The sequence below is a fragment of the Cotesia glomerata genome, linkage group LG6, assembly GCF_020080835.1.
Source record: "Cotesia glomerata isolate CgM1 linkage group LG6, MPM_Cglom_v2.3, whole genome shotgun sequence".
Classification (NCBI taxonomy): domain Eukaryota; kingdom Metazoa; phylum Arthropoda; class Insecta; order Hymenoptera; family Braconidae; genus Cotesia; species Cotesia glomerata.
In genome coordinates, this window is record NC_058163.1 from 23053978 (window position 1) to 23079997 (window position 26020).

The 26020-nt window shown below is 28.0% G+C and overlaps 1 protein-coding gene and 1 long non-coding RNA gene across 18 annotated transcripts in view; one reads left to right on the plus strand and one right to left on the minus strand.

The window, feature by feature from the left end:
• The window catches only part of LOC123266814, a 74450-nt gene extending 60463 nt beyond the window's left edge, over positions 1-13987 (plus strand). Inside the window, exon 5 of the long non-coding RNA XR_006509864.1 lies at positions 13832-13987. This is a non-coding gene — a long non-coding RNA (uncharacterized LOC123266814). The remainder of the gene's footprint in view (positions 1-13831) is intronic.
• Positions 1-26020, minus strand: part of LOC123266811 (gamma-aminobutyric acid receptor subunit beta) — a 162689-nt gene that overhangs the window by 50957 nt on the left and 85712 nt on the right. For 11 of the 17 annotated variants that reach the window (XM_044731233.1, XM_044731246.1, XM_044731240.1 and 8 more), the window contains exon 3: positions 19134-19201. In XM_044731233.1, coding sequence (XP_044587168.1) covers positions 19134-19201 — 68 coding nt within the window. Of the gene's footprint in view, positions 1-13324; positions 13393-19133; positions 19202-26020 lie in introns of all 17 variants that reach the window. The other 6 variants (XM_044731243.1, XM_044731241.1, XM_044731237.1 and 3 more) reach the window with 1 other exon arrangement.

A 26020-nucleotide genomic window follows, 5' to 3' on the forward strand; every position in this document is an offset into this window, starting at 1 on the left:
AAATCATGGATGGATATATCAGACAATTTTTTCAAGGAATGGCACAAAACAGTACCTAGTTCATGAAACTACTTTCAGCTTTCTCCCATTGTTTCCTAATGGCGCGTGTAAATAAAAACCCAAGTCGTAGAGGTATTTTTCGTACAAAGAGAAGGAGAGTTGATATTGGTAAGAACAAAGGGATAAAGCATCATCGGCTTTGGTAGACTCTATCGCAATTCATTTCCCTTTGAGAGTCCAACTATTTGGAGCAACTATCCGCACAGTTTTCGAGGGATACTCTGCAAAGGGATAAGGGAGCTAGCTTCTGGGTTCTCTCTGGGATATTGGGAGTCTAAATACGAAAAAGAGGAAACTTTCTTTTCAATAAAACCGTGGTAGAATGCTCTATATATAATGTAATAATACAAGTATTAGAGGGAGAATGCGGTTGAGACAAGTGATCAGCTGGAAAGATAAAGAATAGGAGATATGCGAGTGGTATTATTCTTCGGGGTTGATTCATCGAGGGTAAAATAAGATGACGAGGCCGGAGGGGAGAAAGTTGAGCCAAAGGGTGAACCAAGGACGTAAAGACGACTCGGCTATTAGGAGGACATAAGGAGTTTATGGGTGTCAAGGGATCCCAGAGTAATCCAACAGTCTCCGGCGTTTTGTATTCAACTTTCAAAACTTTATTTGTTTAAATGAACCAAAATTTTATTTTATACGAAAAGAAAAATGGATTACTCGTAAAAAAATTTCTGATATGGTCATATGTTCTAAATTTATCATCTATTATCATATTAGCCTATGTACGAGAATAAGATGATCATTTTTGCAAGAAATGTGGATCACTATAAAAAATCAGAAGTGAATTTTCACTTTTCTTGTAGAAATTAGAAAAAAATATTGATGCAATTTTTTTTTAAGTATTAAAATTTATTTTTTATCAAATTAAGGAAAAAAAAATTTTTTTTCATGTACGACCACAATTTTACTTGTATAAAAATATTGGATTGCTTCGTTTGAGACTAAAATTCTTGAATGAAAAATTAGTTCTAAAATCTAATTGAAAAAAAAAAAAAAATTTATTTATTACCCGGAAAAAAGTAAACTGTAATAAAAAATAGTTGATTTATAATAAGTAATAATCAACTGCTAAAAATTACCATTTCAAACAATAAAATCGTGATTTTACTAATCACTTTATAATATTTATCATATTAAAAGCTGCAATTTATACTTTACATGGAAGAAAATACTATTTCAAACAGTAATATTCGCTATGTGAATGTCGAAAATGTTAAAGTATAATAATTAAGAATTTTGACTTTGATATTTATCATTTCGTACCTAAAAAATGATCGCATGATATGCAAAAAATATAAAATACATTTACTAAATTTCCAATACAAGCAACGTCAATATTTACAAAGTAAAATGGTAAATTTTAAACACAACGCTAAAAATCAAACTATAACTATTGATTTGCTTGGACTGGTAAAATGTATATTTTAAGAGTAGAATTTTTACTGTTTCAAATGTTAAATTCTCCTAGATTGAGACCCCCTTCTCCTCATTTGAGTTCTCCATTCTCCTCATAGAATGGATTATATATTGAAACGGCAATTTTTACTGTTTGAAACTGTAATTTTTTAAGATGACAGCGTCGTTATTTACTATAGTGACAGTTACTAATCACTTATATTCAATATTAAATTATAAATAGTGACTTTTACACTTTCTACATTAAGTTCTGTAATATTTATATTTTTGCCACCCCGATGTCTGCTGTATTATTTGAAACTATAAAAATTAACCGGAATCCGAGTGAATTTTTTACTTTTTTCCGTGCATATAAGAAGTGATCAAAAATGACATATAGACTCATATAGCCATATCAACTCTAATATGGGCACATGAAAAATTATAGATGGCCACATCAGAAAATATTTTTTACAGACAGATTATCTCTTTAAAAAGTGAAGAAAAAATATTTTAAAACAAAAAGTCGGGATTGTCATTTTAAAGAGGGTTTTCAAGTGGATGGACTATAAACTAGCCAAATGCACCTGCCATCCACTTGACGTAACAGTATGGCTACTTAGACCTGGCTGCAAATAATCGTCTCTTGACATTTTTTATTATTTATTTTCCTCGCTCAACATTTTCCAGCTCTTGTTGTCTCTAGTCTAGTCTGGCTCTCAGCTCCTTATTGAAAAATATTTTTAAAGAGAAAAAAATAAAAAGGATTTTTGAGATGTTTAAGATGTTTGCTCGTTCGAGTGTCTCGACTTAAATCACAACAATAATAATAATACCAACAACAACAACAACGAAAAAAAAAAATGATAATAGTTTACGTCGACTGTCGGTTGTAAAAACGAATTTAAATATTGAAGACAGGATTTTGAATTGAACGTCTCGTCTGACGGTCCACGTGACGATTTTCTCGAGTAGAAAATAAGTTCCTGTATGTACAGATATAGGGACCGAAGAAAACGGCGTTTGCTTTCTATTCGGAGCAGCGTAGTATAGTATATGATCTCGTTTAATTTCAGCGACGGCGTGTGTTGGGTACAACGCATTTGGCGACTCTCCAGGCGCACTGCGGCCCTGTTGTCGTCTCGAACAACTCGGTGGCTGGCTGGCTGGCTGGCTGGCAATCCCCGGGGATGATGGTCTCGAGGACGTCGCGGGTGGTACCGACCCACCGCGTAATATCACGACACCACTACCAAACTAAAAGGTATACTCAACTCAACTCCTCCTCGTAAACGTGAGCTCCACCAGCTGAGACACTAAATTCGTAGCTGGGGTTTATAAGTATATTATCATATTATATGCCAGCTCTGCGCTGTAAGGGGGATTTTTTGCTACCGATCGGAGCTCCGCGTAAATCATCGTCTTTGCTGATTTTGTTTTTCTTTCGTTATAAATATAAATCTATACTTGATAATAACAGCTCTTATTTTCTTCAATTATGATAAGAGCAGCTTGCAAAGATTACACGGAAAAAACAAAACTCGAAAAATTGCATTATAAATAGTAATAAGTGTCTCGTCGTATTAAAAACTAGAAAAGTTACAATTCGAAATAACATTTTTCTAAATTTAAACTTTGAATATTAATTTTATTTTTATTTATTTATTTATTTATTTATTTGAAAATATATGCCAAGGCAAATGCCGAATGGCAAGGTGTATACAAAAATGTTTAAATATAACATTTAACATAGTATCACGTAAGAAATACTGAAGTTTTTGGTGAGCAATAAAATTTTATACATAATTAAAGACAATAATTAATTTGATTATTTTAAACAACTGGGATATTTTAAATTGTACAGAACAATTTGATATGTTTGAAATTAAATTTGTCATAACCAGCGAATTTAAAAAAAAATTTTTGAAAGATAAAAAGAGTCAATGCAAGTTCTAGCAAATATTCAAACATTTTGTTCTTGAAGATTTCTAGACTCTGTGAATTTATGACTATTTTCAGAGCTTTCTATATAATATTTACATTTTACAATATAATTCTTACAAAATCTGTAATCCTCAGATTCGGTAGAATCTGGCGCCAAGTTCCGTTCAAATCCGTTGTAAACGGAGCGCCAGACTACCGACTGTGTTTACTGTAAGCAGAACGGTTTTTTGAGGTTGCGAAATTTTATTTAATTCTACGGTACTTTTTTTACCCAATTTGTTTATCATAACAGTAATTCATCATTTATTTCACCGTATTAATTAATTATATTCACTTATAACAATTTATTTATTTGAAATTATTAAATTTTATCAGCACATACTATAGCTCGCTCACAAATTTCGATCCTGACTTTTTTTTGATGGAGAACAGTCAGCGCCACAGACTAGATAAAATAAAAATGTGTAGTAATCCTCCTATAGATACGCAACTACAGTTAAAAAAAGTAATTCACAGCTTACATTTACGGCCGCCAGGGTGCACTGGAATTATATCTACATAAACTGTAGCTTCGAGGGGATAGTTTGCAGTAAAAAATGCTGCCAACGCGAGATTTAAGTTGGTACCAATTGTAAATTTTCATTATAATTACAAAAAATACTAAAATCCGAACAAAAATAGTTTCACTGTAAAAAAATTGCACCAAGTCCACGTTCATAAGACTATTAGGAAAAAAAATTTTTTTTTTCTTTACAAAAAGATACAAAATAAAAAAATTAAAAAATCCAAGTAACCGATATGATTGTTTATGATTTTCGGAAATTAAAAAAAATCTTATTGTAAATTTAAAAATTAAAAAAAAAATTTTAGAACGTATTTAGTGTGCGTGGTTGCAAAATATTTTACTTTTAATGAAATTCGTAAAATCTATTTATTAGGACTTTAAAAAAATTGAAATACACAATGACACACACCAAGTACGTTCTAAAATTTTTTTTTTAATTTTTAAATTTACAATAAGATTTTTTTTAATTTCCGAAAATCATAAACAATCATATCGGTTACTTGGATTTTTTAATTTTTTTATTTTGTATCTTTTTGTAAAGAAAAAAAAACTTTTTTTTTTCCTAATAGTTTTATGAACGTGGACTGGCGCGATTTTTTTTACAGTGAAACTTTTTTTGTTCGGATAACTACAATCTGAAACTGTAATTTTTCCAGTTTTCATCATGGAACGCCATGTTACATTATATAATGTAATTTTTCTTTTTTTCGTGTAGAACAATTTGGTTAAATATTACATTTTTGGGTCAATAATACCTTTCACGTTTCGTCAATATTATTTTGACATTATTATGACTTAATATTTATATTTTTTATAATCAACAAGCATTATTATAATTAATCCAAAAACGAAGGTCAGAAACTAATAATTAGTTGCCCATATTAGCACATTTTCTGCTTGATGTGACCATATATGGTCTGTTATGTCTATATATAATTTTTAATATGTCTATATTAAGCTCAATATGGTCAAATATGTCCAGATATAATTTTTCTATAGAAGATAGTTCTAAAAAACCCCACCAGGTGGCGCATTGTCGTTAAATCTTCTCCCTATTAGAAAGTTAAATTTGAGGAGTTAAATATCACATTTTTGGGTCAATAATACCTTTCACGTTTCGTCAATATTATTTGGACTTAATATTTATATTTTTCACAATCAACAAGCATTATTATAATTAATCTAAAAATGAAGGGCAGAAACTAATAATTAGTTGCCCATATTAGCACATTTTCTGCTTAATATGACCATATATGGTCTATTATGTCTATATATAATTTTTAATATGTCTATATTAAGTTCAATACGGTCATATATGTCCAGATATAATTTTTCTATCAAATATAGTTCTAAAAATCCCCAACAGGTGACGCATGGTCGTTAAATCTTCTCGCTTTTAGAGAGTTAAGTTTCAGGAGTTAACTCATGAAGTAAAAATAATATCCTAACTCTTTTAAAGAACTTCTTTGACAATTATTTTTAGTTTAATCAATTTCTGAACTAATTTCGATTTTCTAAAATATGATAATTGACGTACACATTTTCTAAAAAAAAAAAAAAAACACTAAAATTATAATAAATTAATTTTTTATTAAAATATATAGTATGACATGGTCATAGATATGGCTAAATCTAAAAATTGATCTAAAAATTGAACAGGAGTTGAAGTATGAAGTAAAAATAATATCCTAACTCTCCTAAGGAGCTTCTTTGACAATCATTCTTAGTTTAATCAATTACTGAACTAATTTTGAATTTCTAAAACATGATCATTGACGTACACATTTTCTAAAAAAAAAAATAAAACACTAAAATTATAATAAATTAATTTTTTATTTTAATATATAGCTTAATATGGTTATAAATATGGCTAAATATAAAAATTGATCATATTAAAAAATTTTTAGCAATAGTTTATCCACTTATGCGTCTTATTTTCCAGACTGTAAAAAATCGGCCAATTAAATCTCTTGAAATTATAGAGAAGATTTAAATCCACTTTACTCGCGTATCAATACTTAACTTTTTAAAGTGTAGAACAGAAATCGTTATCATTATCACGATGACACGTATGAAAAACAACCGACTGGGGAAATCTTAGCCGTTGGTATCGAGAGTAACGTCTGAAGAAACTTAACCAAAGATAATTCGATTGAATTGGGTCACGAGTTTCAGCAAAAAATAAACGCTTATCTCGTTAGCAAGAAAAAGGTATCTGGGGATCCTGCGGAGCTGTCGAGCTCGAGAGAGTTAGGGGTATAAGAGTCTAATGCAGGATCGAGAACGAGATAAAAAATCAACCGAGCTTAAGACTACAGATAATCTCTCTTGAAAAGGTACAAAATGTTTAAGGTTCGGGAGGACTAATGCCCGGTAAATATACCAAAAACCTTGCCAAGGGTTCTCCAGCCCCTTTATCACCAGAGAGGATGTTACATTGAGGGTTTTGCGTTAATATATAATATGTAACATTACTTCAGGCGTGATCAAACTCTGGTAACTTGAAAAATCGATTGAAAATGCCTCCGTTTATTTAAAGTTGTTTTGAAACGACCGTCCCACCTTATTTGTGATCCTCTAAATCGCTTAAATACTTGCCATAAAAATCATCTTTCATTTCTCCCCAATTTGAATTAAAAAAAAGTGCCATTCGGCCATACCCGACATGGATAGGTAGATTTCTCGTTTGAATATTAAAAAAAAACACCTTATTAAAAGGTAATAATGTCCTAAAATTTATTTTTTATTATATTTTTGCAAATAACGATATCAGACCGATTACAAAAAATGTTTACTCAAAGAAATCTATATAAAAAATTAGATTTGTAACAGATGAAAGTCATTTGATGATAAAAGCTAAAAATTTATTTATTCTAGATTTTTTTTAATTTTCCCAAATACGAAATAAATTGAAAAATATATCAAAAGGTGACAAATAATAGCTCAAATTAAAGATAATTATGTTAATTTTAACATAAATTTGATAGATTTAAACTATCTTTTACGACATAAAAATTATTTGAAGAAAAAGGGCCGAAATAAGTTCATTGAAAAATTTTTGAAAATTTTCAAAATAACGAAATTAATTAAAAAATTCATTAAAACTAGAGAAATGATAGTTTATATTGAAGGTAATTAAATGAAGTTTAAGATGAATATGATAGATTTTATCTATCTTTTACATCTGGAAAATTATTTTCATAAAATCTACAAAATTCAAAGTTTTTTGAAAATGAAAAAAATTTTTAAACACCCACAACTCGTAAACTAACCGGCCGATTTTGCTTATCTTCGAACTTGATCTTGGTATTGATACACAGAATAAGCTCACGAAATTTCATGACGATCGGTTATATTAATATTTACATACATAAATACATATATAAACTTTTGAGCCAATTTGAGACAAAATTTTCTAAAAATTACGATATGAGACCGGTTACAATAAATAGATTTCTAAAGAAATCTACCTAAAAAAAAATTGATAGAATTTTTTTTTAACCCAGAAAAAAAGTGTCGCTTTAATTTCACCTTAAGATTTAATTGACAAGGTATGCGGTAATGGTCAAAAGCAAATACAAGCTGCAAAGCTTACCAAGCAATTTATTTTTGGTTTATCTGGACAAACAAACCCCAATCCCTTGACTAGCGAGCAGAAAAACGTTCGGAATTATTTTTACAGCTTCAAAATACATTAATTAGATTTAAAAAAGAAAAAAAAAAGTAAATATAATTTGATAAAACTCGAGTAAATTTTTAATCCTCTGATGAATAAATGTCTTTGAGCTTTAGGTATATTAATTTACAACATAAATATAATAAAACGTATATGTATAAATTATCTCCCTCAAATAAAATATTAACCTAGCGGAAGGCATACTAAAATTGAAAATGTAAATTTATTCAAAATATATATATCATGTATAATTTAAAAGCAAACTTCACAAACAATTTTTATCAATTATCTTTTTGACTATTTAATTTTTTTTTTTTTAAATTAATCAAATTGAATTTTTGAAGTGTAAAAAAAAAGACCAAACGTTTTTCCATTCATTTAAATTTAAATACCTTCTACAGTTGCTAAATGGATGCACAGTATAATAAATAACAATTATAAGATTAATAATAATCATAGTAAATTGCAATATGCAGTATGAAAGCATACACATGACGCGGCGGCGGCCAGAAGCGCACTGCACACACTGACAATATGATTTCGTAGCATCTCGACTTTTGTATCATGTCGATTATAATTTATTTTTTTAAAATATCTTTTAACCACTCGTTTATTTATTTATTTATTATTGTTTTGAATCGCAACCCGAGTCATTTTCGAGGTTTATTTGCAATCCACGGGGTCCTTCGTAGGATGCAATTCCGTCACACATTAATAACCAACAGCCAGCGTAATTAATTAATCCCTCGAAAAATTAATTAGCTCGCTATTGTTGGTTTAAATTGTGTGCAAAGATTTAATTAGCGAGACTTAGATTTTATTTAGTTTAATTTTTAGTAAATTTTGAGTTTATTTTTTTATTAATTTAGTAGGAGTTGTCGGGATAGGATCGATTAATTTGGAGAACAAGAGAAATCGCGAGTCACGTTCCAGGTGACAGTGTCGATTACTTGATTTGGTTTCCGCACAGGGCTCAACACCTGGGGTCCAGTCTCGTACATTCAGTTTCAGTATTTTTGATTGGAAAAATTAGAAATTATTTCCATGAGGGTAAAGCCCTCGAAACACCTCTCGGGGTTTCTCTCTTTCTCCCTTTAATTTTAGCCAGATTATCCTCACCTCCAAATTTGTGATTTTAGATCGAGTTTATCAACAGAATTTTGTATCTTTTTTTTTTTTTTTTTGGATTAAAATTTAGATATAATTATAATTTATAAATTTTAACCAATAGTGCGTTAGCGGTCGATTTAAATTTTGATTTTTAATTTTATTGTTTTAGCGGTTAATTTGAATCTGAATGTACAAACCGGAACTTCAGTCGATTGCTACTGGAATATATCATAATAAATACAGAATATTATGCTAAACCTAAAAGTACGAAAAAAATTTTAAATAATAGTAGTAATAATAATAACAATAATAAATGTCCATATATTGTTTACATAAATACGACTGAACATTTACGATTTATAATCAGTAGTGGCCTACGGAGCTCCAGTTTCAAGTGTCCAAACAATACCCCCATGAAATTTATTTATATAAGAAATATATATGCTATAAAAAATATTTAAAAATACATTTTAAATAGACAATTTTTGGATATATTTTTTATATTTTTACTTTAATTGAAACATATTTAAAATATATCAAAAATTCATTTTAAATTATATATTTTTCATATTTTTTATATAATTAAGGTAGTAAGGGGAGAGCAGTAACTATACATAGAAAAAAAAATGTTCTTGAATCAAGTATATAATTTTGAAGAACTTAATATTCTTGATTTGAATACACAGCAAAAAACTTTGCGTCATTGCGTCAAAAAATTTTGTGTTAAAAATTTTTGTGTTAAATATTTAACACTTTTACATGTAAATTTAACATTTATTGTGTTAAATTAACACAAAAAAGTGTTAAATTGACACAAAAAAGTATTAAATATTTAACATAAAATTTTTTATTGTGTAGAAAAATTCTTGATTTAAGAATTTTTCGTCTTGATTAAAGACAATTACCCTCTTCAAAATGATATTCTTCGTTTAAGAATTTTTCTCTTGAATCAATTTAATTTTTTTTTCAATGATTTTTCTCAATATATAGATATACATTTAACATTGGCTAATGGCGGCATTTATTTTTCTTTTAATTAATACACTTCTTCTAATCTTTTTTCTAATTAATCTTTCTTCTGATTAATCACTAAAATATTTAATTTCATCCATAAGTTTTATAAAAATATTCACCGACAGTTTTACGAGAAAAGTTCAGAAATGTATCAATGTTATGTCATTAAAGTTAGCCGACGTTTTTAATTTTTTAATTTTTTTTTGATAATTAAATTAGAACAAAAAAATATTTTTTTTAAATTGCACTGTCAGTTTTTTAAATTTTTTACGTATGAAATTTTTTTTTTAATTTTTTTGTAATCATTTTTTCAATAAGAAAAAATTATAAAAATTTTTAGATGTCGGCTAACTTAATTTTTATATCAATGTTCGGAGGTTACCCCATAGGACCAATGTAAAATTACTCAACTTCAAAGTTAATTATTTATTTAAATAATCGGGCAATTCCCTTCAAATTTTCGGAATTTATTTAGATATATTTAAACTTGATATTACTAAAAATTCAAGCCTTTTATCAAAAGTTGCCTTGATGCTCGTACTACCTTAAAAATATTTTGAAAAAATTAAAAGAAATTTTCACAGTAAAAAATTTTACGTCTTTTCGTCAAAAAATTTTGTATTAAATATTTAACACTTTTATGTGTAAATATAACATTCATTCTGTTAAAATAAATACAAAAAAGTGTTAAATATTTAACAAAAAAATTTTTAACACAAAATTTTTTACTATGTAGTTGTATAAAAAAAGCATCTTTAAGAAATATTATATACAATGATTAAATTTTAATTTATTTTAAGCATAATTAAAATCTAAAAAATATGTCTATTTAAAATATATTTTTAATTTTTTTCACGGGGGTAAAAAAGTCCTCTGAGTTTTTCCTCCAAACTTAAAAATTCACTTAAGTTTGAATAAATGCAAAGAAACTTTCAATAGATCGGTGTAAAAGCCTTTGCTCGTTAAATAGATAAAAGTAAACAAAATACCAACCAGAGCGGAGCTTTACATACAAAGCGATAAGATTTTAGACAGTGATAGTGACAGAGATGTAACAAAACGTATATATGTATATATTTAATAGATGAAGATAGAGATAAAGACAGAGATAGAAACAGAGAGAGAGAGGAAAGATCTAATGAAATTCGTAGCGAGTGCCAAGCCCGAGAAATTATCTTCGACTTCCGGTCCAAGCCAGAGCGTAACGTAACGGTTTTCCATTAGAGGTTTGGCTCGTTAAACGCCCCAGACCCAAACCCAGACGTACATTCAAGACGCCTTTGTACTCTACTACATTTGAGTTCCTTCGACTTTAGCGCCAGCTATAGCTTAAAGACTCAACGATTTGCTTCTATTCGAGCTTTCGTTCAATTAAAATAGTATATGTTCGTCTTCATTTCGTACTATATATTAATATATACACCTATTTAATTAAAATAATAATAATTAATTAATTTAAAAAATTAATCTTTAAACTATAGCTTCACTTTTTATTTAAAAAAAACTCAGAGGATTTTTATATTAAATATTAAATTATTAAATAATAATTATTTTGTTTTGGTTGAACTTGAGCTCCGCGGGTTTGGCCATGCATTGTAACACACATTGTTTATACACAAATTAATAATTAAAAATTAATTGTGTATATAAACGCAATCAATCACAATAGATATGATAAACGAGATTGTCAAATATAATAATTATAATAATTTATAAAATGTGAATCTTGCGAAGACTGTGGAACGTAGTAAGGTTCCCTTGTAACAGTACAGCCAACCAAACAGCCGTGACGAGCTAAAAATATTGTTAGTTAAATCTATAAGTTTTTTTTTTTTTTTTTTTTTTTATTCAGCGTCTTCTGTGTTTTTGTATCTCAAATGACAAGCTCTTTAGTGGAAAAATGTTGATCCGTGGATTAAAATTGTTGTTGAATAAGTTGAGTGGAACGCGAGCGAGCATCAATAACAATAAAATGCAAAACAAACTCCCGATTAATACAATCCAAAATCAAAACGAACAGTAACAAAACACAGGCAACAGTTAGTTAAACACTTTTTATTTATTTCTACTGCCGTAAAAAAAAACAATAAACACTAAATTGACGCTTGCTCGCTGGCTTATTTTGGAAGGAAATTTTTAGTGTGTATACTCGTGAAAAAATTTTTTTGATATGGCCATATATAGCTTAATATGTTCATAAACAATTTTTTGATGTCCATATGTCATAATATGGCCATATATGTCATTAAATGGCCATATATGTCATAATATGGTCATATATGTCGAAATCTGACCATATATATCATTATATGGTCATATATAATAATATGGCCATATATTGCCAAATTATGGCATATATGACCAGATTATGACATATATTGCAATATTATTACATATATGGCAATATTATTACATATATGGCCATGTTATTACATATATGGCCAGATATATTGGAAATATATAGCCAGACTATGGCATATATGGCAATGTATTATCAGATTATGGCATATATGGCAATATATCGCTAGATTATGACATATATGGCAATATTATTACATAGATGGCCAGATATATCATTATATGGTCATATTATGGACAAACATAATTTTTATGTGGCCTAATATAGCCATATATGCCATAAAATAGCTATATATGTCATAAAATGGCCATATATATCATAAAGTGGTCATATATGTCGAAATCTGGCCATATTTGTCCAGATATATCATTATATGGTCATATGTAATAATATGGCCATATAAAGCTACATTATGGCAATATATGGCCAGATTATGACATATATGGCAATATTATTACATATATGGCCATGTTATTACATATATGGCCAGATATATTATTATATGGCCATGTTAGGATATATATGGCATAATATGGCAAATTTCCATATCAGGACATAAATGGTTTTATTAAAAAAATTTTATTTACGCATATCAAGCCATATATGGCCATATTAAAAACTTAATATGTCATATATGGCCATATCAGAAAATTTTGTCTTGAATAATTTTTTAACAATAAAAGAAGGTACGATTTTATCGAAAAAATTAAACTGATTGTAACTGTTATTTTTATAAAAATTAAGTTCTGGAGTTTATATCTAATCATCTGAGAAAAATGGTGACGGTAAAGCTTGTAGAATGTGATTATGGCGGTAAAATGGGTTCTTTTGATCTGAAGAGATTTCAAGAAGAGGTATCACTGTCAGTTACGATCGTACCTTCCTTTAAAAATAAAAAAAAAACGTAATAGAAATTGTGAGGAGTAAAAAAGGTAAAGAATGACTAGACGGGTGATACGTACAGGAGATGAAGAGATGTCAGTGGTTGTCAGTGAAAAAAGATAAAAAAAAATAGATAGAAGATGAATGTGTTGGGAGCAACTACAAACGACCTAGAAAGGGATTTTAGTGAGGAAAAGGGTTTATTATATATAATAATAGTTTGTTCGGGAAAATTCGAAGTAGGAAGGGTTGTAAAGGAGGATTGACTCTATATTGACGTTAGTTGTACGATTAAGAGGCACCGTACCATCAACACCTCTGACACAGAACTGATGCTGAGGACATACATCGTGACGCCAACTTCCACGGGCGGACCTGGAATCATCAAAAATACCACCGGCTTGCTCCACGATCATATCTCCAACAAATTCTTTTATCATCAAATTATCCACTTATCCCTTTAATTATTTAATTAGAATTATAAATAAAGTCAAAAATTATTTTTTCATGTCCTCTGAGGTTTCACTGTTTACTGCCAATTTTTAACCTTTAATTTATTTGTAAAATATTTAATTTTGAAAAATAAAACTCGTATGAGAACTTGAAAAAATTGTCGTACTCAAAAATAGTGCCCTGAAAAAAAATTCGCTGTATGAAGAAGCTCCCACCCTGCACGGAACCAAATCAACTGATGTTCCAGGCTAGAATAAAATAATGTTAACCTTAATTAATTAATTAATTAAATAATAAATAAAATAAAAAATAATTAATTTCAATTCTTATAAAAATGTTTATTTTATAAAAAATGTTCCAGATTGTTGGATCAGTTGCGTTTAGAGTGGGTTTGTCAAGTACCAATTAATTATACGAGGTGTTTTCGCGGAAGGGATATGGAAGAAGACATCATGGTTACTTAACGGCGCATCTTTGGAGCTCAGGTATTTACTCTCATTTATTTAATTATTTATTGCCCTGAATATTTTGTTTTTTTTTTTGTTTGTAACCGCGTTTTGTTGCGATGGGGAGGAATTATCAGTGCTGGCAGCGGGCAGCCTATCTCAGCAGCCGCGGCATAGCAGCTAGCGTCTAATGGGATGGCATATTTACTTAAATTAATGTTTTATACAAATATATGCCTTTAGGTTTGCCATATATTTGTATTTATTTTATTTATTAAAAAAAGATAATTAATTGATAATTTTTTCGTTGATTTCTAGACCGAATTTTTAAATTATTTTATTTATTTACAGTAAAAAAAAAGGGAAATAATATTTGATAATAATTAATAAATTTAAATTTATAAATTGAAATTGAAACTATCTAAAAATAGGGTGTGGATGCCTTACAGATAACTGTGATAAACTTGTTGATAATTAAAAATTCAAAAATTGAAAATAATTAATCAATAAATTGAAATAGTTGCATGCCGGTGTCTATAAACGACATACACTTTTCTAAGGCACTAATGATTAAGGAGAACATCACATATTTAAATGTGAATAATAATAGTAATAATTAAATAAAATATATTTTTAAAATTGAAATTGACTAGTGAAAACAGGGGAGTGCCATTTTAAATAAAATAATTGCACTAACATATAAATATAACCATCAAGTATTTATCTATAATTATTTGATCACAGTGCAAGTGTAAGTGTGTCTAACGATAACGAATATAACCAACGGTTTAATGTTCGTTTGATTTAACGAAAATAAATTATAAGTTAAATGAGTGAACTGAGAAAAGAAATTTTGGTTAAAAAAGATTTTCAGGCTTAAGAATTCATTTTTATTAATTATTTAAATTTGTTTTGTTGGCAAAAGAATTGTTTTGCACTGATAGAAGGATTTATTTGTATTAAAAAAATATTTGTTAATAGTTAACAAATCATTTATTAGAGACCATTTTTTAGTATCAAACAAATATTTCTTAGTATTTAGTATGATTTGTTTGTATTTAATAAATCAGATATTCATTTATTAAATATTAATAAATCTTTTTAAATACTAAGAAATATTTGTTAAGGACTAAAAAGTGGTCTCTAATAAATGATTTGTTAAATATTAACAAATATTTTTAACTATAAACAAATCCTTCTATCAGTGTGGAACAAGAAAAAAATTTTTTTTAGACAGGAAAATTTTTTAAAATTCATTTTTTTTTATAAACTTATTAGATTAGTAAAATTAATTAGAAGTAAAAATCATTTTGAAAAAATATTGAGATTAGACCAAGCCAGGACTCGAACCTGGATCTATTTAGTCAAAAATAGGCTCTCATATGTGTAAAAAAATTTTTGAATTTACAACAAAAAAATGTAAGTTTAGTATTAGAAAATTTAAAAATTTTACATTGAAAAAATGCATTGTATAAAACTATAAAATTATTAGGCTAAAACTGTCACATAAACATTTATAAATTATTTAAAAATTTTTCAGGCTATATATACACTGAAAGAACAAGATGACACTGAATATAATCCCAGATTATATTCAGTGATATCTGTGGTGAAAATAAATTTCATATAATAGTAAATATAATCCAAATTATACTAAATGATTTTTGGATTATACTTAGTATAATCTCCGATTTTACCCAGTAATTTTTCTGGTTATACCGCGTAAGATTACACTGGATATAATCCGAAAAAATATCTAAGTTTCTACCGCGTATAATTCAAATTATACGGGATATTTTTTTGGATTATATCAAGTGTAATCTTACGCGGTAACCATAAAAATTACTGAGTAAAATCGAAGATTATACTGAGTATAATCCAAAAATTATTTAGTATAATCTGGATTATATTTGCTATTATCTGAAATTTATTTTCACCACAGATATCACTGAGTACAATATGGGATAATATCCAGTGTCATCTTGTTTTTTGCGAGTAGTCTATATAATTTAATAAGCTTATTAAAAAAATGTGATGAGTCCAATAGAAGCCTAAAAAAATTTTATAACTTTTTTTAAATGGATTGGAAGTCTATAAAATTTATATAAATAACATTAACAATTAAAAAATATGTACCTTAAACATATTTATTCACTACATTTAAAAAAAAAATTTCAGGGCTTAATAAAACTTTTTTTTTGTCATCCTAAACATTTTCTTAAGTCAAGAATTTTTTTCAGCTTCAAAAAAATTCAATAATTATTTATTAATAAATAATTCTATAAATTTATTATAATTATTTATTAATAAATAATTTTATAAATTTATTATAATTATTTATTAATAAATTCAAACAGTTCTTAAATGAAGGCAAAAAAAAAAATAAATTTTAAATAATATTTTTCTTGCGCCAAAAAAATCTTAATAGATTAATTTTCCTTTCTCAGTAGATAAAAAATGTTAAACAAGTGGTTCTAATGGTTGTTGTATTAATTCTTCGGAAGAGTAAAGCAAAAGTAAAAGGAGGTTAAGAGTCAATAAACAGGAGGACTAATCGAATGGCTAATTAAGATAGTCAATAGAACGAGGAAGCTCGTAGCAGGTAGTTGGTAGTTGGTAGTAAACTAATTTAATGAAACGGACACTTGGTTCTTCTTGATTCTTAAAGCTCAGCTCTCTTCTCTTGGTGTCTGGTCTTGTTGTCTCGTCTTTGTTCGGTACAACCTGAGATCCCCCTTTTATACTCGTTCACCTCTCGAGCCCTCTCGATTAAACTGTTTCATCCACTCTTGATTTTCCGACCCACCCCATCCGTTCTAACCCACCATTCGATCTCATCTCACCCCAGGCTCTCAAACCACCGGGCTTTTATCAGTTGAGAGCACAACCGACGTAGCAACTACGTGTCCACATCCGTTCGCCGTTCCCGTGTCCTGTTCTCTAACAGTGACGAATGTCCTTGTGTCCACCACACTGTCCCCGTGTCGTCGTATCCCGGTGTAATTAACTCCCTGCTGCGCTTCAAATCGGTCATGTTACTCTACGGTACGCTTCCTCTCGATGAATTGTATCTGTAACTGGTACACCTCTCGAAACTATTCCACTAGATACCCGTCAATACCCGACACTGACACTTGCTATTACCGAAAAAACAAAAGTATTCTCCGAAAAAATTTATATCGAAGGTGGAAAAAAAATTTATAGCTTAATTTTCGAAAAAAATTCTTAAATTGTCAAATAAATGTATAATTACACGCTGAAAAAAATTTTGTTAAAATAACCTAAAATATGTTGTGATAAAAAATGAATTTGTTAAAATAGTGATAACAAATTATATGTTAAAATAACAATATTTAGGTTATAATAATTTATTGATATTTTATTACAAGAAAATAGTTTTGATACTGTAGCTAAATCTTTAAGTTGATTCAACAAATTGCTTTAGTTGTTATAACAAATTTTTTTGTTGAAACTGCAAAATTAGTCTATTGAAATAACAAAGAGAATTTCGGCTGCCCAATTTCAAAATACAGTAACTGACAATTTTAAGATTTTTTTTAATTTTTTTTGTTAAAAAAAAAATTTGCCCACCTAATTGATGTAAAATTTGATTTATGAATAGAAAATACTTGAATGTAAATATTTTTAAGAAAAAATACTTGAAATTGAGGTCTAAAAGTAATAAAAAATGCAGCAATCCCCCATAAAAAAAAATATATTTTAAATATAATAAAAATCTATAAATTATGTATAGTAAATATATTTTTAATAACTAACTTTTGACCGATTTTCATATATATTTTATATATTTCAAATATATTTTAGATAAATTTTTTTTTTTTTGAATTTTTAGCTATGTATTTTTTATGTATTTTAAAATATATCTTGAATATACCTAAAATATATTTAAAATATATATAAAAATCGGCCAAAAGTTAGTTATTAAAAATATATTTACTATACGTATTTTTTATAGATTGTTAATATATTTAAAATATATTTCGAAATATATATTTTTTTTTTCATGGAAGATACTAAAAAAAATCAGGTATAAAAATTTTGCAGTTACTGTGTTTTAAAATTGGGCAGCCGATTTGTTGGAGTAACAAAGACTATTTGTTGAAGTAGTAAAGAGAATTTGTAATGATAATTTGTTGGAATAACAAATCAATTTGTAACAGTAAATTTTAGAAGAATACATTTAAAAATATCCTATAATTAGCTATAGCTGATTTAGAAAATATTTTGGCAACAAATTAGTTTTGTTATTGCAACAAAATCACTTTGTAACGGTAATAAAATCATTTTGTTGCAGCAACAAAATGATTTTGTTAGAGAAACAAATTGATTTTATGATTTAACAAACTAGTTTGTTAGTACAACTTGAAAAATTTTGTTAATGCAACTAATGGATTTGTTGCCATAACTACACTTATTTGTTACCATAACATATTTTTCATATTCAACATATACAACAAACAGTACCGATTTTTTTTTACTTTTACTATAAAAAAATTTTTACCTATTAAGCTACATATTTTTATACCTTTAACATAAATTTTTTCCATGAATTAGTCCGAGTAAATACTAATTTTATTCAACGAACTCTACTTTATTCATTAATATTAATTTTTGCTCCATTAGAACCACGTGATTTGGGAATGTATGTTAATAATAATAATTAATAATAAAATATCAAAATAAATTCAATAGTATGTTAGGGAGTTATGATAATAAATAGCTTTTCATTAAATTTACCCAGCGAATGATTCAGGAGGTGGAATTCAAACGAGACAATATGAGGTTTAGGTATTTTTGAAACGGGTTTTTTTTTTGAATTTCTCAATTTGATATTTTAAAAAATAACATTTTTTGGGGTTTGTGGGATGTGAAAACTAAAAATTGGAGCTTTATCACTTTTTTTCCTTCAAAATTTCCATTATTTCAGCCTAAAATCCTTTGCCCAAATTTTGACCATTATGACTATTAAAACTGTTGTAACTTTTGAACCAATGAATTTTTGAGCTTGAAAATTTCACAGTACCTTTTTTTAACTTTATTTAAAAAATTATTTCATCAGTGGATTAATAACGAGCGAAATAAATATTAAAAAATTTTTGAGTGTTCAAAAAAGTAACAAAACTCCAACAAAAAATAGTGAAAACTAATTCGGCGTTTGTATAAATGTTTTTTGTATAAGAAGACCTAAGGTAGTACCATTTTGACTTCTGATAGCGAGCTGATACTCAAGACGTACATGGTGACGCCAACCTCGACAGGCGGACCTGAAATTAAGGTTATTAAAACTGAGTCGGCCTAGCTGGCCGAGATACCAATCAACGGTCTAACATCATTCATTAACTCTCTAAATTTTTCAATTTATAAAAAAAAATATAAAAAAACACAATAATTTTATTTTTTATTTATTGATATTAGATTTGAATTTATTAATGAGAGTAGTATACTAATTAAAAATGATTAGTCAACCTAGTTAGCATTAAATATTGGATATGAGATATTAGATTTTAATATAATTTTATGATAATTTATTGGCTCGATAAATCCGTCAGATGATAATTACTTTTCAATACTATACAATCACAGTGGCGTAGTCTGTCATCTGGCGTTTGTACGGCAACAACCAACCGGTTAGCGTATCTATACATCGATAAACCAGAAATATGTGACAGCACACCAAAATGGCCGGCAAATTAAATTTATATTAAACACTTTCGCATGATAACCAGATGCCATAACGTTCATCGGATTATCATCCAAACCACATCAAACCCCACCGAGATACTTCTGAGCCATGTTTACCACTTCAAATTTTGCATATTCTATACGCTTTTTTTTTAAAAGCTATTTAATTTGGTTCGTTTGATCGTTTATCGATTTAATTGTCTACACTCGCGCAAATAAAATATTTGATTAGAAATTTATTTATGTGCGGAGGAATATTACCAATAAATAACTCGCAGAGGAATGTCAAAAATTTTCATATAAAATTTTTTATGTAATCTGGTATTTTTAAGGGTTTAAAAATTGCTTTGTACAATTTTTTAAATACTTAAAAATTTATAAAAGAGTAAAGAATTGAATTTTGCTTGTTTTTAAGTTTTTCTTGTGATTGTATTATTTTTTATGTTAAAAATTATGTAAGTTCTGAAAATTTTACCGATATTTTTATTCTTGGTCAGTCAAAAATTTTTTTAAGTACTTACAATCTTAAAAAAAGTTTGGAAAATTCAAAACTGCACGCCTCATAATCTAATTTTTCACAATAAAATTGATTAAAATAAAATATAAAAAGCAAAATAATAAAAAACAGAAAACTCTGCTATGGTTTAGTGGCGCCATAATTCTAAGGTGAGAAAAAAAAATACTATAATAAAATGTATAGATAGATAAACAAAAAAATACACAGTCATAAATTAGTTTTTTATAAATAATAATTTAACGACAGTGAATTAAACGTTCATATTAATTGAGAAAGGCTGAAGTGTGTTACTTTAGATAATAAAAAAAAAAAAACTATTCCGGTACGATAATTTTTTCGACCAATTTTCCTGCCTGACAAATTATTTGACTTGATATTAGCTCGCTCAGATTAATTTGTAAGTGTGGTGTAAATAAAAAAAAATCAATTTCAGTTTCGAGAAAACTGCTTTTTTTGAAATGTCGAGAGTAGAGCACTACCTCAACGATTCGCTTATGAGGCGTGCAATAATTTAATTATTCTCTAATTCAAAATTTAACCTAATTGAAAAATTTTTTAAATCTCCAGTGATCTTCAAGAATAAAACCACACGGAGAGAAAAAAATTGATCTTATTCCTATGTAGAATGGTAACCATTACTATGTTACATAGTAACGGAAATTTTTGTGAGAACCTTGTATAAATTTGCTGATAAAAATCTTAGAAATTGTGATAAAAATATGAACAACTACTCATTCGTTGCGGGATTAAATTCTGAACATAGTAATGTTGTTTTTTTATTTTTTTGATAAAAATTTCAATTTGTTATTAACTAAATTAAATAAAAATTATTGTTTTTAAAGCTAGAGTTCTGGGAGGAGATTTTTTTTTCAGAAATTTCCTCCTCTTTAAGTAGTGATCAACTGCTAAAAATTACCATTTCAAACAGTAAAATCGCAATTTTACTAATCACTTTATAATATTTACCATTTAATCGTTACAATTTACTCTTTACATGGAAGAAAATACTATTTCAAACAGTAATATTTGCTACGTAAATGTCTAAAATGTTCAAGTATAATAATTAAGGATTCAGACTTTGATATTTATCATTTGGTACCTAGAAAATGATCTTATGATATGTAAAAAGTATAAAATAAAGTTAGTAAATTTCTAATACAAGCAACGTCAATATTTACAAAGTAAAATGGTAAATTTTAAACGCAACGGTAAAAATCAAACTGTAATTATTGACTTGCTTGGACTGGTAAAATGTATATGTTAAGAGTAGAATTTTTACTGTTTTAAATGTTAAATTCTCCCAGAGTGAGACCCCCTTCTCTTTCATCTCAGTTCCCCTTCTCCTCATAATATGGACTGTAGATTGAAATGGCAGTTTTTACTGTTTGAAACTGTAATTTTTTAAGATGAAAGAGTCGTTATTTACTATAGTAACAGCTACTAATCACTTATTTTGGATATTAAATTATAAATTGTGGCTTTTATACTTTCTACATTAAGTTCTGTAATATTTATATTTTTGCCACCCTGATGTCCGCTTTACTGTTTGAAACTATAAAAATTAACCGGAATCCGAGTAAATATTACAGTTTACTTTTTTCCGTGTATAGTTATTGAGTTATTTATGAAAAACGGAGATTTTTTATTTTGTTCATGTTTTTTGTTAATAATAAATTGAAATTTTTATCAAAATAATAAAAAAAACAACTTCATTATATTCAGAATTTAATTCCGCAACGAATAAGTGGTTGTTCATATTTTTATCACAATTATTTCTAGGATTTTTATCAGCAAATTTACACAAGATTTTCACAAAAATTTGCGTTACTAGGGTAAAAGACCCCATTAGTGGCGGAGACCTCATTACTGACACTATTTTTGATTTTGGTATTTATTTAATTAATGAAATCATTAATTTCAATAATAAATATATTATTTCTAATCTTTAAGACTTTTAGATCAAAAAAATTTTTAATTTTTATTCCAAGCAGAACATTTTTTCATTGAAAGAAAAAGTGCCACTAATAGGGATTAAAGACGCCACTAACGGGGTCTTTTACCTTATATGTAAAATAGTAATGGTTACCATTCTATACAAAGGAATGAGATCTATTCTTTCCTCTCGGTGCATCGAGTAAGTTTTCAGAATGTCGATAATTTTCCTTACAAAATAACACAAAGCTGAGCAAAAATTAAAAAAATTGATTTTAAAAATAAAAAAAAATCTCACCTATAACCCTTAAAAAATTTTTTAAGTTAACTTTGAAAAGGTCATCAACAACGAAACTTGGTAGCATGTAAACAAGCATAACAAGAGGAACAATATTATCAACTAAATCGAATAACTCCCTTAACATCTTTGTGTCACCCAGCGAGTGTATATTGAAGCGATACATTACACTCCCCTGGTCCCTGTAACATCGTTGTACATTTCGGCCATACATCGGTGGGATACCTGTGACCCTTGAACCTATACGTGACGTATGTTACTCAGGGGGCTCGTATTTCATGATATTGCGAGCAGTCCCCCAAGTCCGGTCCTCTGCCCGGATTCAACGGGTGACTGGTTGGCTCGCTGGCACTGTTATATATAACGGATGAGTGGTGATATGTTTCCGCACATATACATGCACCAACACACTCTACTCGACCTCTGTTCGTGTTTCATGTATGGTCATTTTGTTGATTGATATTTGTCGCAACTTTGATGGTGTGCAATCCTGACGATTAATTTTTATCCACTTTAAACTTTCGGATGGACAACATATCAACATTACAGTAGTTTGTTTGGGTACACGTCCCATTCGGGTTCATCATATCGGTTATTTTAGCAAAAACAACCTACAATATTTTCCTCGATGATATTTATCAGTTATAACTTTTTTATCAGGTCAATTTATTTACATAAATTTGAATTTATCTACAAGAGTATATGTATAAAAAACGGCAATGTTTAAATTAGCAGGATGTATGTTGTGTATTGTAGGTGCTTTTAATTAAATTATTCCAACGTTGCGGAAAATTAATACTTTTATTATTGAATTTAATTCGAGTTGATAATGGCATTGATGTTGATCTGATCACTCTTTTTATTTTTATTTTTATTTTTAATTTACGTACAAAATTTTTCACTCTAGTAAAACTACTACAGCACTTTACCAAATTTAACGTGCAATTATTTATTTTTTATCGATATTACCTAACTCGATACGATGTTTGTACAGCTGAGCAAATTTTATAAATATATACCGAGGGATTACTTTAGCGTAGATACTTTTTAAAGGTTATTTATCAAATTATCGGTTGTTTAAATTTAAAAAATAAATATTGTCCTCCGAGAAAGAATGTTTAATGTATATTTATTTATTTATATTGAAATGTATCAATTGAATTTATTCGTTATTCAATAAACCCTTTATCGGAGAATTCAAAGACCCGCGGGTTAAATATTGCGAGGAAATAAGATTGAGGATATTGCATTATTTTTTGGACTTTTTATTAACCGAGAGAAAATTGAATGCTCGTCTATCTTCGCGAGCATTTGTTTAGTTTATTTTATTTTTTTTTCAGTGCTGTCTGACCACATTCAACCCGGTGCTTTATCAAATCCTCCGGCTTTTATGTACATACATTAGATACCAATCTCTATCGATACACGTCTCTCTTAATGTTTTAACGTTCTCATAAAAATTTATCATCTTCCTTCTGCAAGTCATCTTATTCGGTACTTTACAACGTGTTTTTCCGCTTACACAACTTTATTTAAAGTAAAATATTGATTATAACAACGGGAATTTATAAAAGTTCATTTTTTATGTATTAAATGAAAAATAATAATGTTTGATACACTGAAAAAAAATTTTTTTTAAGGAGATCCACGCGAAGTATTCAAATTTTTAAAATTTCCTGAGATGTAAATTTAATCTACTTAGCCTAATAATTAATAAAAAAATTATAACAGTAGGTTTACGGGGCTTAATCAAATAATTAACTTTGAAAATTGTAATTTTTACATGTGAAATGGAGATTCCACCAGCCGTGTATTTGATTAAGAATTTAATGCAATTAACGATTTAAAAAAAATTTTATTTTCATTGAATTTGATTTAAAAAATAATAAGTTTTCGATTAAAACAATAAAAAAAGTAGCTTTCTGAACGTATTACGGAGATATTTTATATTTTTTATGAAAAATCACTCGGAGCTTGCGTTCTTTAAAGTCTTGTATTTGACTTGGCAACGCCACTTGCGCAGTTACTCAGCGCATAAGCAACCGCGGTTTTTTAAATGCTAGAAGATCTTAGTAATTTTAGTTAGACAGTAAACATAAATAAATTTTAAGGTTAGGGAACTCGGGCGGTGTTGTCAAGTGTATACCGGTAATTTAGAGTGCTATATTTTTTATTATTCAATTAATTGTTATTAATTATTTAATGAGTAAATTTTTCGGAAATTTCCTCAAAAATGTTATTAATTAATTTAAAAATTAATTTTAATATGCATTACAAAAGTATTTCTACGTATTATTTTTTTATAGACGTTATTCACACTAGGACGGTACTTGGATCTCCGTAAGAAGATCCACGCGAAGTAGTCAAATTTTTAAAACTTCCTGAGAATTTCTAAATTTTATCTACGTAGCCTAATAATTAATAAAAAAATTAAAAAACAGTAGATTTCCGGGATATTTAATGGAATAATTAGGTTTGAAAATTGTAATTTTTACATGTAAAATGGAGATTCCACCAGCCGTGTATTTGGTTAAGAATTTAATGCAATTAAGGATTTAAAAAAAATTTTATTTTCATTGAATTTGATTGAAAAAATAATAAGCTTTCGATCAAAACAATAAAAAAGTAGCTTTCCGAACGTATTACGGAGATATTTTATATTTTTTATGAAAAATCACTCGGAACTTGCGTTCTTTAAAGTCTTGTATTTGACTTGGCAACACCGCTTGCGCAGTTACTCGGCGCATAAGTAACCGGGGCTTTTTAAATGCTAGAAGATCTTAGTCATTTTAGTTAGACAGTAAACATAAATAAATTTTAAGGTTAGGGAACTCTTGCGGTGTTGTCAAGTGTATACCGGTAATTCACAGTGCTATAATTTTTATTAGTCAATTAAGTGTTACTAATTATTTAATGAGTAAATTTTTCGGAAATTTCCTCAAAAATGTTATTAATTAATTTAAAAATTAATTTTAATATGCATTACAAAAGTATTTCTACATATTATTTTTTTATAGACACTCTTTACACTAGGAGGGCACTTGGATCTCCTTAATTAAAAAAAAATATTATTTTAAAAATTTGACTTTTTTTTTTTAGATGCTCAGCTTAAATTAATCCAAGAAATTTAAAAGTAATAATTGAAAAATTACAGTTTAAAACTACTTTTTTTTTTTAAATAATTTTTTTCTCAGTTCAAGAAAATTTTTCTTGAATTGAGCAAATTTTTTTTCAGTGTAAAAATAAATAATAATTTATTAGCAAGCAATAGAGTTTTATCAGGATTAGTTCGACTATTTGTTGGGAATAGTACTTGTGACCTCATCCCGTTACACAAAGTAAATCCTTTTAAGGACACGATACGTTGCCATAGTAATATCTCTTGTCCGGGCTCTGGATTGGCTTGTGGAAACCCATCGTTGGGAATCACGTCCCGTAGGGCGACATTTCAAAGAGCAACTGATACAACTGAGACTCACACATGTCCACACACGTATCCTTAAAGTCGACAAAAAATCCATAAAAAGGCTCAGGGAATAGAAATCAGGGTAAAAAAATCTTTAGCCTCTATATATGGTTTGTTACATTGAATACGTTGCGAAAAAGCAAGACCAGTCATCGTTCTTTGGCGATCGTGACCGGAAAGTTAAAAGT